Genomic DNA, 13,621 nt, shown 5'->3' with positions numbered 1-13,621 from the left:
TCAGAATTCGTTTCTCAGAATATGTGATAGATTTAATTGTTCCAGCAAGTAGACAGAAAATGAAAGTAGTTTTATATGTATTACAAATTCATGAAAGAACCTTCTTTAAATAATGCAGAGTCCATTCATGCTAATTTTTGTAAGTGGTAGTAACTGAATGGTTCCTACCACTACTAAATGGTTACTAAATGAATAATTCAGTTATTTACTGGAATCATTCATCCAGTCATTTAGTAACCATTCTTTACAGTGGAGTGAGAATTTAATGACCTGAGTGAAATAAACCAAGTGCAAAATTCCTTCTAGATTTTTTTATGATTTTTCCCCCAAAGTATTTTACAGTTGTCTTGCCCACTAATTCAGCAGCAATTTTTTTAGAGTAACCTTATTCAGAGGTCAGCTAAGAGGAGTCTTTCCAGAGAATCAAACTTATTTTTTATAGAAACTAGAACTCTCTTTTCTCACCCATATTTCATTAATTTAGGTAATATTTAATTACATTATCTATTGTAATTACAATAACAATATTACTGGTGTAAATGTGGTTTGGAACAAAGACAACAGATTTCTCGGGAAGCATTCAATTCAACAGGCACATGTTAGGTACAAGCTGTAAGCATACTGGACCAGTGACCACAGTGTATTTCAGTGTGCTGCCGGCATTGGACAGTATGTTTTAAAGAGGGGTGAGTTGGTTAATCTAGAAGTTGGTTAGGTGGAGGTCAGTTAAGGACTTCTACTGTAAAAATAACTAAATGCTCTTGTTAAGTTTTGAAATGGTGAAAATTTATGATGAACAATGTTACTAAAGAGTCTAGTCATACTGAACAGATACTACCCTTCCTTTAAAACGTTTGCTGTCACCTGAACGTGAGAGGATACAATCAACGTGCTGTAATTTTCGGAATGTTTAAAAAAATTCAACTTTCCAAAAATTTGTACATATTGGTTGAAAATTAAGTTTTAAAGGAAGGGTAGTATCTGTTCAGTATGACTGCTAAAAGTGAATACTTATTTTTGTACTGAGTTGTAAATCAGAATAAATCTTAAAATTTTATAAAAGAAAAAAAAGTTTATTCACGTATATAAACTAACATCAATACAAGCAAAGAACAAATAAAATTGCATACCAATACTGAGTAGTTGTTAACAACTTTAATGTCATGTGCCTTTATATTTATGGCACTCATTAATTGATTGCTTAAGTACTTGTTACGACACAGACTTGGGTGCATTTTGAATGTAGATATGCATTGTGGCACATCACTTCTAGTGCCATTTTATTCATATATGCATAAAGGCAGAGGTGTTAAACAACAGAAATGCACCACTTCACAATTCAGCAGATATTAGTAAATGAATCCAGCTCTAGTATGATGAAACATGTCAGATGTCCTAGACATGTAGAAGATACAAACTAAATCACCACAGAATAAAGAAACTTGCATGGATGCAGGAAATTAGTGCTCGACAATTTCATTTTTCAAGGCTATTTCATTAGCACAAATAAATTGAAAAAAAAAAAAAAAAAAGAAAAAAGGAAAAGAAAATGATATATTAAACTTACTCTGTGCAGTATTCCATTTTCCCTTGTAGCGTAACCATAATAAGAGATGCAACATTAACCCTAAATAAAACAGAAGTAAAAAAAAAAAAAAAAGAATGGAGACAATATTTATATTCTTCAGTTTATTTAAAAAGAGAAGGCTGAGTAAAGGCAGTTTATACAGAACTAAGTACCAAATTAAATTAATATACATGTATAGAGTCATACCTTCATATAAGCAAGCTTAATAAAATATGTTTATACAGTTTTACTGCATAATGGAATTCCTCATGCAGAGGTTTTCTTATGGCTTTTGCATAGAAAATAAATGGTGGCCCCTGTTGGGTGCTGTACCAAAGATTTTTTAACTATTTTCTTGAAGAAAAATGTGGGATTTGATAAACATCATTGTAACAACAATTTCAAATTACACATTTGTCTAGTGTACAGATACTGCAAACCACATCTACAGCTTCCCAGCCTTCACTGCTGAAAGATCTGTTACTGCAATCACATAAATAAATATGAATATAGACTGAAAATTAAACTTGATATTCAGCCAAGTCAGCTGAAAGTGAGAAAAGCACATTTAAAATTTGGTGTGCTCTAAGTATGCCAAATTTTAAATAAATTTTGAAAAAATTTGAAAATTAAAGTGAATAAAAGTACCTAACATATATATATATATATACACACTTTTTTTATTTTTATTATTTGTAGATATAACGAGCAAAAAATATGCACATGCAGTGGTTTAAAATACAGGTAGTTCTCGACTTTAAGAGTTAATTCATTCCTAGCATGCACTCGTAAAGTGAAAACTCATAAAGCAAGAATTTATTTCCCATAGATGTAATGTTAAAAATAGGGGTTACGTTCTCAACAATGAATGATTTATTGAAATAAATGAAAACGTAGCCTGTAAAATCAAGCAAATTATAATAATAGAGAAATTATTTACGACATACAAATGCTAAAGAATGTTTATTCTTCATCATCGACTAAATGCACTCGTAGATCACTCATTATTGGATTGGCAATTGCTGGGTTGTTGCACAAGGAGTCGTCTTCTTCAGAAATGTTTCAAGAGGCATTTGTTTCCAAGATAATCTTATCTTTTAATTATAAATTTCACGATTGCATGCATAAGCATTTTTTAACGGCACACACAAATTACAATTAACATGATTTGCATGGAGTAACAAGTTTACGAAGCTTAAAAAAAAAAAGGAATGAAGAGAAGATTCTGAAAATTGATTTATGTTTTTTATAGAATTGAAGATTTCAGTAAAGGGAAAGTACATTCCACCATAGTAACATAAAAAAACCGCACAATTTCAGCTATCGGTATTTTTGCAAATGCAAGAAGATTGAGTTTACTACCCGTTTATAATTGCTTGCAGTAACAGAAAACCCCAATAAACCGGAAAGTGCAAATTCTTTTATGGTCGTGACCAGAAATGTGCTTTAAAAAAATATCACAAAGGCATTTAAAATTGATTCTTATAACAGAACATATGATAACGATGAAAGTGTAGTGCATTTTAATGATTTGAATTGGTGACTAATACAATTTACAAACCACACACACAACCTTTTATATGGCCTTAAGGTACTCCGCTTTAGGACATTAATCAGTTCCACAGACACCATCGTATCGTTAAAATATTGTAATGTGAACCGATTAACACCTTGTTTTTTGGCGATTCGTTTCAAGATCTCGGAAGCTGAAATTTTCTCTGTATAACTAAGCTATTTATCTTTCTATAATGTCATTTTTAAGGTCATGCTCATGAACATTCTGCTCCAATTTGTACAATAGTCTTCCATGCGCAACAGTGTCAAAAGCTTTCCTGAAATCCAAATGTATGATATATAAATTATTTTTTTGCATCCAGTTCCTTTGTAACCAAATCATAATAGCTTATCAAATTTGTCAGACAAGACTTTCCCTTAACAAACCCATGCTGTGTCTGAATTATTGCTGCAGTCTTGTCTAGATGATCCTGCAATGCATCTTTAACCAGTGACTCCATTATTTTACCCGGAACAGAAGTTAAACTAACTGGTCTGTAATTACTCGTGTCACCCTTCGATCCCCCTTTGTGAATTGGGGATACCTTTGCACATCTTCAGTCCGTGGGAACCTCCCCTGAGTCCAAGGATGCTCTCATAATTATGGCTAAGGGTTTGCTTAGTTGCTTTGCTGCCTCCTTTAATATAACTGGATAGATCTCATCCACCCCAGGTGCTTTTCTTATGTTTAACTTCAACAATTTCTCCTCCACTTTGCTCCAGTTATTACAAAATCATTAAGTATCCTGCTACAATTTGATAATATTCTGCCATTTTCAAACCTTAATAATTCCTCATGTGTGAATGTAGATGTAAAATACTCATTCAGTTTGCTTGCTATCTGAGCAGTAGTAGTGGCATGTGATGCAAGAAAGCAAATGTATGAGCTTATGCAGCATCAGCCAAAAAAAAAAAAAAATCACACCATTCCTTCCAAATGCCTGTCCAGTTCCTCCTTAAATTTATTCAACCTATCAACTTCCACAACCACAGATGGAAGTTTGTTCCAGCAATTAGCCACCCGCTGGCTAAAGGCAAATTTCCGCACATCTATTCTACATCTGTCCTTTCTTAATTTGAATTTATGCCCCCTTAGGTTTGTAATCTGAACAAGTGGAAGGATCCCATCAGAATTGAGTGTGCTCAACCCATTCAAGGCCTTATACACCTCAATCAGATCAACGCGCAGGTGCCTAGCCTCCAGCCACTGCAATTTGCAGAACTTAAGCCTCTCTCAAGTAAATCTACACCTTTCCTAAAATGAGGCCTCCAGACCTGTACGCAGTACTCAAGGCGTCGCCTGATCATTGCCTTATACAGAGGGATAATCACCTCCTTTTCCCTGCTAGCAAAATTCCTATATATCATTGACAAAACCCCATGACCTGCCCTGGCAGCCTGTCTGCATTGCTCAGAAAACTTCATATCTGACTGCACAATTACTCCCAGGTCTTCAACAACAGTCGAACCATCAATGTCAAGCCAATCAGATTCATCCCCTTCCTTTTAGAGTTTATATAAGTAAAGAAATCCTTGCTGATTTTCTTAGCATCTTTTGCCAAGGATTTCTCGTAATCTGCCTTCGCCTGCCTAACTTCCTTTTTGACCTGATTACAGACTACCTTATATCTGCTATAGGCTTCTGAGTCGGTTGATAATTTATGTGCATCCCATGCATTTTTCTTCTCTGTTACGAGTCTCATTAGTTCATTAGATAAACATTTAGGCCTAAACCTTGAACGATATTTCTTAATAGGTATGAAACTTTTAGTAGCATCCACGATTAATTCCTTGAATGCTTCCCACTTAGAATTTACTGTTGGTACATCGTCAGTTGATCCCACTGTACAGAATTTAAAAACTTTCTGAGACCACTGTACTCACCTTTACAGAAACAAAAACCCTTTCCTTTATCCCTGATTGTAATTAAATCTAAGTAAATCCCACATCAGTACACTGTGATCACTGCCACCTAGTGGTTCCTTTATCTGCAAGTTCTAAATACACGAATGATCACTGCTGATAACCAGATCAAGAGTATTACTCTCTCTGGTTGCCTCTCGAACATACTGCTGCAGAAAACAATTATACTGATGAAGGTATATCAGGCTTAATGTCGAAGTTTGCAGATGATACAAACGTTGGCAGGGTTGTTAATGACAGTGTGCTACTGCAACAGGATCTAGATAATTTGGGCAGATAGGCTAAGAAGTGGCAACTGAAGTTTAACCTTGACAAATGCAAAGTATTGCATATGGGTAGAAGTAACCCCAGAGAAACGTACCAACCGTGTGGTACTACACTTAAGGTGGTAGAAAATGAAAAATACCTGGGAGTAATTGTGCAGTCAGATATGAAGTTTTCTGAGCAATGCAAACAGGTGCAAGGGCAGGTCATGGGGTTTTGTCAATGATATATAGGAATTTTACTAGCAGGGAAAAGGAGGTGATTGTCCCTCTGTATAAGGCAATGATCAGGCCACGCCTTGAGTACTGCGTACAAGTCTGGAGGCCTCATTTTAGGAAGGATGCAGATTTACTTGAGCGTGTACAGAGAAGGGCAAAAAGATTGGTGAGGGGAATGAAGGGATCCTCTTACAAAGAGAGGCTTAAGTTCTGCAAATTGCAGTGGCTGGAGACTAGGCACCTGTGCGGTGATCTGATTGAGGTGTATAAGGCCTTGAATGGGTTGAGCATGCTGAATTCTGATGGGATCCTTCCACTTGTTCAGATTACGAACCTAAGGGGGCATAAATTCAAATTAAGAAAAGACAAATGTAGAATAGATGTGCGGAAATTTGCCTTTAGCCAGCGGGTGGTTAATTGCTGGAACAAACTTCCATCTGTCGTTGTGGAAGTTGATAGGTTGAATAAATTTAAGGAGGAACTGGACAGGCATTTGGAGGGAATGGTGTGATTTTTTTTTTTTTTTTTTTTCGCTGATGCTGCATAAGCTTATACACTTGCTTACTTGCATCACATGACACTACTACTACTACTACCTTAAGGCCATATAAATGGTTGTGAGCGTGGTTTGTAAATTGTATTAGTTACCAATTCAAATCATTAAAATGCACTAAATATATCATATATTTAGTGCATAAGGAATATATCATATATTCCTTATCATATATTTAGTGCATAAGGAATATATCATATATTCCTTATATTATAAGAATCAATTAGTCCTTTGTGATATTTTTCTAAAGCACATTTCTGGAGGTCACGACCATAAAACAATAAAAACAATTTTCACTTTCGTATTTATTGGGCTTTTCTGTTACAAGCAATTATAAACGGGTAGTAAACTCAATCTTTTTGCATTTGTGAAAATACCTTTAGCTGGAATTGTGTGGTTTTGTTTGTTATCATGGTGAAATGTGTTTCCCCTTTACTGAAATCTTCAATTGTATAAAAACAAATAAATTTTTAGAATCTTCTCTTCTCTTCATTCCTTTTTTTTTTTAAGCTTCGTAAACTTGTTATTCCACACGAATGTTGTTAGTTGCAATTTGTGTGTGCCGTTAAAAAATGCTTATGCATGCAATCGTGAAAATTATAATTAAAAGATAAGATTATCTTGGAAACAAATGCCTCTTGAAACATTTCTGAAGGAGATTCCTTGTACAACAAGCCAGCGAGTGCCGAGCCAATAATAAGTGATCAACAAGTGTGCATTTAGTCGATGATGATGAAGAATAAACATTCTTTAACATTTGTAAGTTGAAAATAATTTGCTTGATTTTCCAGGCTACATTTTCATTTCTTTTGAAAAAAAAAACCTTCCAAAATATTTTTCAGAAATTAAAAAGAACTTTAGTCCAGTCAGGTGCTGTGACACTACTGGCCAGTTAAATATAGGCAGAATGCCAAGAAAGACAACCTCAGACTGATGATATGCCAGTTTTTGGACAATCAATCTAGACAAGCATAAATTGTCAAACTAAATATCAAAATGTAAACACGAACATATCAGCAGCATTGGGTGCCTATTCATCTAATTAATTTATTAAATATATTTCACTCCGCTTTATTCTTTTATTCCCTTTGGGGAAAATTTGGAAATGAGAACCTGCAGTTGAGAAATCCAGCCAAGATGAAAATTACAAGTGATTAGGGACAATCTCACCACCATAGTTTTCCATAAAAAAAAAAAAAAAAATCAATTGTTGATTATAATTTATCATAAACAACTATATTCTGCTCTTGCTCTTCAAATACAAGCATCTCATTACTATATTTTTATCAACAAAATATCCTGTACATAAGAATAAAAGTTATTTAAGTAGAGAAATTGGTGGCAAGCAGGTGGCTGACATGTTCTTTTTTTTTATCTCTATCCAGATCTGTCCAGTTTAGCTCATATAGTTTATCACAGCACATGTACAGTATGAAAAGATGAAGTAATGAAACTTTTATATTCATAAAAATGTATTTTTATTTATTATTTTTTTTTTTCCCTTGGGTGCTGATACAAAGACATGAAACAGGTTTACTAATTTCCATGTTGCAAGTCATTAGCAGATGAAGAGCTACCAACAGGGCACAGCATTTATTTATTTATTTAGAAATAAATTGAGTAACAGTGGTTTGCTTCTCCACCATGCACTCGGTGAATTTTTTTTTTTTTTTTTTTTTTATGTAAACCCCAAACACAAGAGGTATTAGAACCTATAGTACTTAGTACTGTGCTTGGGTTGGAGGTCGAGAAGACGAAAGAAGATATTTGTTGACATTGGACTTGAACTTCTGCAGATTATAATTTTCAGGAAATACGTATGAAAGAAGGTTGTTCTAGAAAACGGCAGTTGAATGAATAAATGAGGAAGATGAAAAGTTGGTTCTGTGGGTTTGAAGTTGGACAGTAAATGGATGTTGGCGGCACGTGTTCGGACTGTTTTGAAAGAGAGAGCTGGTATTATAGAAGCCAATTCAGAAGAACAGTGCCCATGGAAGTATCTATAAAAGAGGCATGCAGCAGAAACAGTACGTCTATGAGAAAGCGAGTGGAGAGACTCTGTTAGAGATGAATCATTAATTAACCTAACTGACCTCTTCTGAATGGAATCAAGAAGCCTGAGAGAGGTTTTGGGGGCACCACCCCAGATGTGGGAACAATATTCCACGGCAGGGCAGATTTGCGATTTATACAGAGTGAGCAGCTGTTTGGAAGAAAAGTAACGCCGAGAGTGAAAGAGAAAACCAAGTTTTTTAGGTGCAGAGGAAGCAATATTTGTAATGTGCTTGTGCCAAGAGAGATTAGAAGTCAGGGTAATCCCCAAAAGAGATATATCATTTTGCCTAGAAATCGGAGTATCACTAAAGATAAGCATAGGAGCAGAAGAATCCTTTTTGCAAGATATAAGACAAGACTGAGTTTTAGAAGGGTTGAAATCAACTAAGTTCTCTTTGCCCCACTGGAGAATTACCCGAAGATCGGCGTTTAAGGAATTGGTAGCAGATTTTCGAGAAGTTGAAGCTGATTGAGCAGGACAAGGTTTCTCAAAATGGAAAATGGAATGCAATGTGCTATCAGTGGCAAAACTATAGACAGGATTTTCAGTCAATGGAAGAAGGTCATTAATATACAAGAGGAAAAGAGTGGGGGAAAGAACTGAACCTTGGGGGCCACCAGCATTAGTAGAAAAGTTAGAAGACAGAGAGCCATCTACCATCACCCTCAGTGAGCGATCAGAGAGAAAACTGGATAACCAATTGCAAAATACAGTTGGCAAACCATAAGATGTAAGCCTTTAGAAGACCTTTATGCCAAACACGATCAAAAGCCTTTGAGATGTCGAGAGCAACTGCTTGAGTTTCACTGAACTTTTCCATTCAATTAGTACATAAATTGGTAACGTAAGCCAGAATATCACCAGTGGATCGACACTGGCAGAATCCATACTGGCGATCGTAGATCAGCCGGAAGGTTTCTAGGTAGTTTAAGAGTAGGCAGTTAATTGATTTCTCCATTACTTTAGAAAGAGTAGAAGTAATTGCAATGGGACGATAATTGGATGGGAGGGATTTGTCACACTTTTTAGGAACTGGCTGGATATGAGCAAATTTCCAAGCAGAAGGAAAAACACCCTTGGAATAAGAAAGTGAAAAAAGGCGGCAAAGAATAGGAGTAAGTTCAGGAGCACAGGTTTTGAGAAAAAGTGGAGAAATACCATCAGGATATGGAGCTTTCTTAGCATCAAGATTCATCAAAATCCTTCTGATATCCTTTTGACGGAAGACCACAGGAGGCATTGAATAGAGCGTGTTGGGAATGGTGGGAAGTGTTTTACAAAGATCATTAATACTTGAGCTGGAAGAAAAATGGGATGTAAGCAGGTCAGCTTTGTCCTTGGCTGAAGTGACAACAGAACCATCTAGTTTGGACAGAGGTGGGAGCAGAGATGGGCAAAAGTTGTGGCCAATAGCTTTGGCAAGAGACCAGAATGCTAGGCTACTATTAGGGCAAGAAGCAAGTTTTCTACTCTTAGACTGTTCAAACTCTATGACTGATTAATAACTGCTTTACAATTGTTGCGAGCTTTGGTGTAGGCAGAAAATGAAACTGAGGAATTAGAAACAAGCCAATTACGATATGCAACATTCTTCTTTTGAACAGCCTTAGCACTTTATTGAAAAATCAAGGTTTAGATAAAGGACGAGATTTTAAAGTGGAGTGTGGGAGAAAGGATTTCATTCCTGCAAGAATAATTTCACTGACACGATCTGAGCAAACATTGACATCAGAAGTTTTGAAACAGTAATCTGATCATGGAAAAGAAGAAAAGAAGTCTCGCATGTCATCCCATTTTGCATTCTTGTAATGCCAAACAACACGAGGTTGGGAATAGCCATGAGATAAAGGTTACATTGGAGAAGAGACAATCACCAAGTTATGATCTGAAGTGCCTAAAGGACCTCTCACGTCGACCGTGTACTTAGAAGGGTTGTTTGTGAGAAAAAGATCAAGCGTATTGGCTGTATGATTAGGATTGTCCGGTATTCTTGTAGATAAATGAACAATCTGTGTAAGGTCATTAGTAATTGCAAAAGCCACAGCATCTGGGCCAGATGGGTCGGTGTGACTAGAAAACGGACGCCAGCTGGAGTTGTGAACATTAAAATCACCAAGGAAAATTACCTCACTGTTAGGAAAGTTGGACCGGAGAAAGTCAAGTTGCAAAGAGAGGAAATCAAAGAGCTCCAAGTGATTATTGGAGTTGGGAGAACAGTAGAGACAACAGATGAATTTGACACAATGAGGTAGAGAGATTTTAAGCCAGAGAAGATCAAAGAGAGGAGATTCCAAATTGCCAAGTCTCTGACAGGGAATATCAGAACAGACATATGCACAAGGTCCACCTTTGAGGCGAAAGGAATCATACAGCGAATAATTTGGGCATCTGAGATGAGCAGTAGTTGAATCAACAGATAACTGAGATTCTGTCAGAAAAAGTACATGGGGTTTGGCAGACTGCAAGTGGAAATGGACATCGTTGAGATTAGAATCGAGACCATGTATATTTGTGAAATGGATTAGGAAGTGCTTGGGAGGTTTAGATATTTTCGCAGATAAGCTTGCTCTATTAGTTTGACAATTCATGGTGTATTCAATAGTAAGAAAAAGTGGGTGAGACATGGTGTATGAAGTAATGAAATTTTTGGATATGGCGTACACGTGGTAAGAATATACCCAGATCCTCGACATAACGTGGCCTCGACAATGCTCTCCGCATACACACTACTCTGACTCCCTCCAGTCACTATCTGGCAGAGTAGAGGTAGCAAGATTATACACTAGCTGATCTGGAAGCCTCCTAGAGAGTTACCAATAGGTTCGGTCCGGTGTACTAACTGGCAGCCGGCCTGTGAACACCATTTTAGAGCTGTACCCTCGAAATGTAAGGAATATTGGATCTCGCCACGACGTTCATCATAACCTCAAAAGTCATCAATCATACTACATGATACAAGAGATAGGGAAGGGTTGACCGGAACTTAGCTCTAGAGACTAAACATTCCATCACTTCAAGCCTCCAATAAGCAAAGTGGTGGTATTTCACCAGTTGATGAGAGTCATCTACCACCTAGTACTGCCTGGTAACACAGAGGGGCGGCATTCACCCATGTGGTGTGGGCACCACACCTCGACCCCTGTTTACGTTGGTTCACATCTGGGTGGTCACCCACCATGTACTTGTGCATGGAGGTTATACCCAGGATTACTAATAGTCCCACCATCGTGCATCCTGAAGGTGCAAGCAGAGGATTTGGCTGTCTGGACTTCGCAGAAATTGGGTCCACTTGACTTGAGTGTCACCCGAATATCAGTTCCAGCAGCGTTTTAGACTCCCAGGTAGCAAGTACAGCTTGTCTGGCATATCTGAGAGAATGTCTGTGACAACCTCAAGGACCATTACCTTAGTACCGTGCTTGGGTTGGAGATTGAGAAGACGAAAGAAGATATTTGTTGACATTGGACTTGAACTTCTGTAGACTGTAATTTTCAGGAAATACGTATGAAGGAAGGTTGTTCCAGAAAACGGCAGTTGAATGAATAAACGAGGAAGATGAAAAGTTGGTCTGTGAGTTTGAAGTTGGACAGTAAATAGACGTTGGCTGGTGGCGGCACGTGTTCGGAGTGTTTTGAAAGAGAGAGTGGGAATTATAGAAGCCAATTCAGAAGAACAGTGCCCATGGAAGTATCTATAAAAGAGACATGCAGCAGAAACAGTACATCTATGAGAAAGCGAGTGGAGAGACTCTGTTAGAGATGAATCATTAATTAACCTAACTGCCCTCTTCTGAATGGAATCAAGAAGCCTGAGAGAGGTTTTGGGGGCACCACCCCAGATGTGGGAACAATATTCCACGGCAGGGCAGATTTGCGATTTATACAGAGTGAGCAGCTGTTTGGAAGAAAAGTAACGCCGAGAGCGAAAGAGAAAACCAAGTTTTTTAGATGCAGAGGAAGCAATATTTGTAATGTGCTTGTGCCAAGAGAGATTAGAAGTCAGGGTAATCCCCAAAAGAGATATATCATTTTGCCTAGAAATCGGAGTATCACCAAAGATAAGCATAGGAGCAGAAGAATCCTTTTTGCGAGATATAAGACAAGACTGAGTTTTAGAAGGGTTGAAATCAACTAAGTTCTCTTTGCCCCACTGGAGAATTACCCGAAGATCGGCGTTTAAGGAATTGGTAGCAGATTTTCGAGAAGTTGAAGCTGATTGAGCAGGACAAGGTTTCTCAAAATGGAAAGTGGAATGCAATGTGCTATCAGTGGCAAAACTATAGATAGGATTTTCAGTCAATGGAAGAAGGTCATTAATATACAAGAGGAAAAGAGTGGGGGAAAGAACTGAACCTTGGGGGCCACCAGCATTAGTAGAAAAGTTAGAAGACAGAGAGCCATCTACCATCACCCTCAGTGAGCGATCAGAGAGAAAACTGGATAACCAATTACAAAATACAGTTGGCAAACCATAAGATGTAAGCCTTTAGAAGACAAAACACGATGCCAAACACGATCGAAAGCCTTTGAGATGTCAAGAGCAACTACTTGTGTTTTACCGAACCTTTCCATTAAATTAGTCCATAAATGGGTAACCTAAGCCAGAACATCACCAGTGGATCGACAGTGAGGGAATCCATACTGGCGATCGTTGATCGTATGAATGAGCACATATAATGTTTAGTAGTCAGCAGCCTTTATTGTGAGTTTGTAAAGCCATAAACATTTACTTAAGGCAACTGAATGTCTGCTGGTTACTTAACATGGAATGCATTAATTTATATATCAACTTGTTCCTGGAGAGATTGTGCAAGGCTCATGTAGAATTTTTTTCAGCGTGGTTTGTGCTTCCTAACAGGAGAGACTGCTTCAACAGGGATTTGATACACTTAAATAAAAAAAAGGGTTGAAGAATATTTGCTGATACTATCGAGGTTATGTTAGGTGGGTCGGAAAACTGCTAGCTTGGGAGGGATTCACAAACTAAAAGATGTACAATAGCTGCAGGCAGAGGCAAAAGTGATTATTGCACTGCTTCTATTGTAATGAGCAGCAAAGGATTTGGATGTCGCAGAATGACCAGACTTCACGGAAACTCGGTCCACTTTCATTGACTCCAAAATGCCACCTGAAAATCAGTTCCATCAGCATTTTAGACTCCCAGGTAGCAAGCCTTAGCTTGTCATACCTGAGAAAATGTCAGTGTGAAACTTCAAGGAACCAAACTGAAAAAGGATGGCCTCAGAATAGATATGTGGAACAGAAGGTAGAAAGAAACTTCTGTTCAGTTATATTTAGCTGAAGTCTGAATAAATTTAGTGTTTTTTTTTTTCTTTCCTGATACTGTTTCAATTCGATGGATCTTCAAGCATTCAGAATTTAGAGACCTCACAATTTAGGAAAATTTAAAAACTGATGTGTAAAATGAAATCTTTAAGATGGATGGAAACTGAAGCAAGCAGGAAATACCAGTCACCCCAAAAGAGT

At 37.3% G+C, this 13,621-nt stretch overlaps 1 protein-coding gene across 2 annotated transcripts in view; it reads right to left on the bottom strand.

Moving 5' to 3' along the window:
* The window catches only part of LOC150080687 (plexin-A2-like), a 1,379,917-nt gene that overhangs the window by 256,383 nt on the left and 1,109,913 nt on the right, over positions 1 to 13,621 (bottom strand). For both annotated transcript variants that reach the window (XM_090381876.1, XM_090381877.1), the window contains one exon: positions 1,568 to 1,627. In XM_090381876.1, coding sequence (XP_090238002.1) covers positions 1,568 to 1,627 — 60 coding nt within the window. The remainder of the gene's footprint in view (positions 1 to 1,567; positions 1,628 to 13,621) is intronic.

This window comes from Mastigoproctus giganteus, chromosome 9, assembly GCF_048544385.1.
Source record: "Mastigoproctus giganteus isolate SK-2022 chromosome 9, ASM4854438v1, whole genome shotgun sequence".
Lineage (NCBI taxonomy): Eukaryota > Metazoa > Arthropoda > Arachnida > Uropygi > Thelyphonidae > Mastigoproctus > Mastigoproctus giganteus.
Note: the sequence above shows the minus strand (reverse complement) of the source record. Positions and strands in the feature narration are given on the sequence as shown.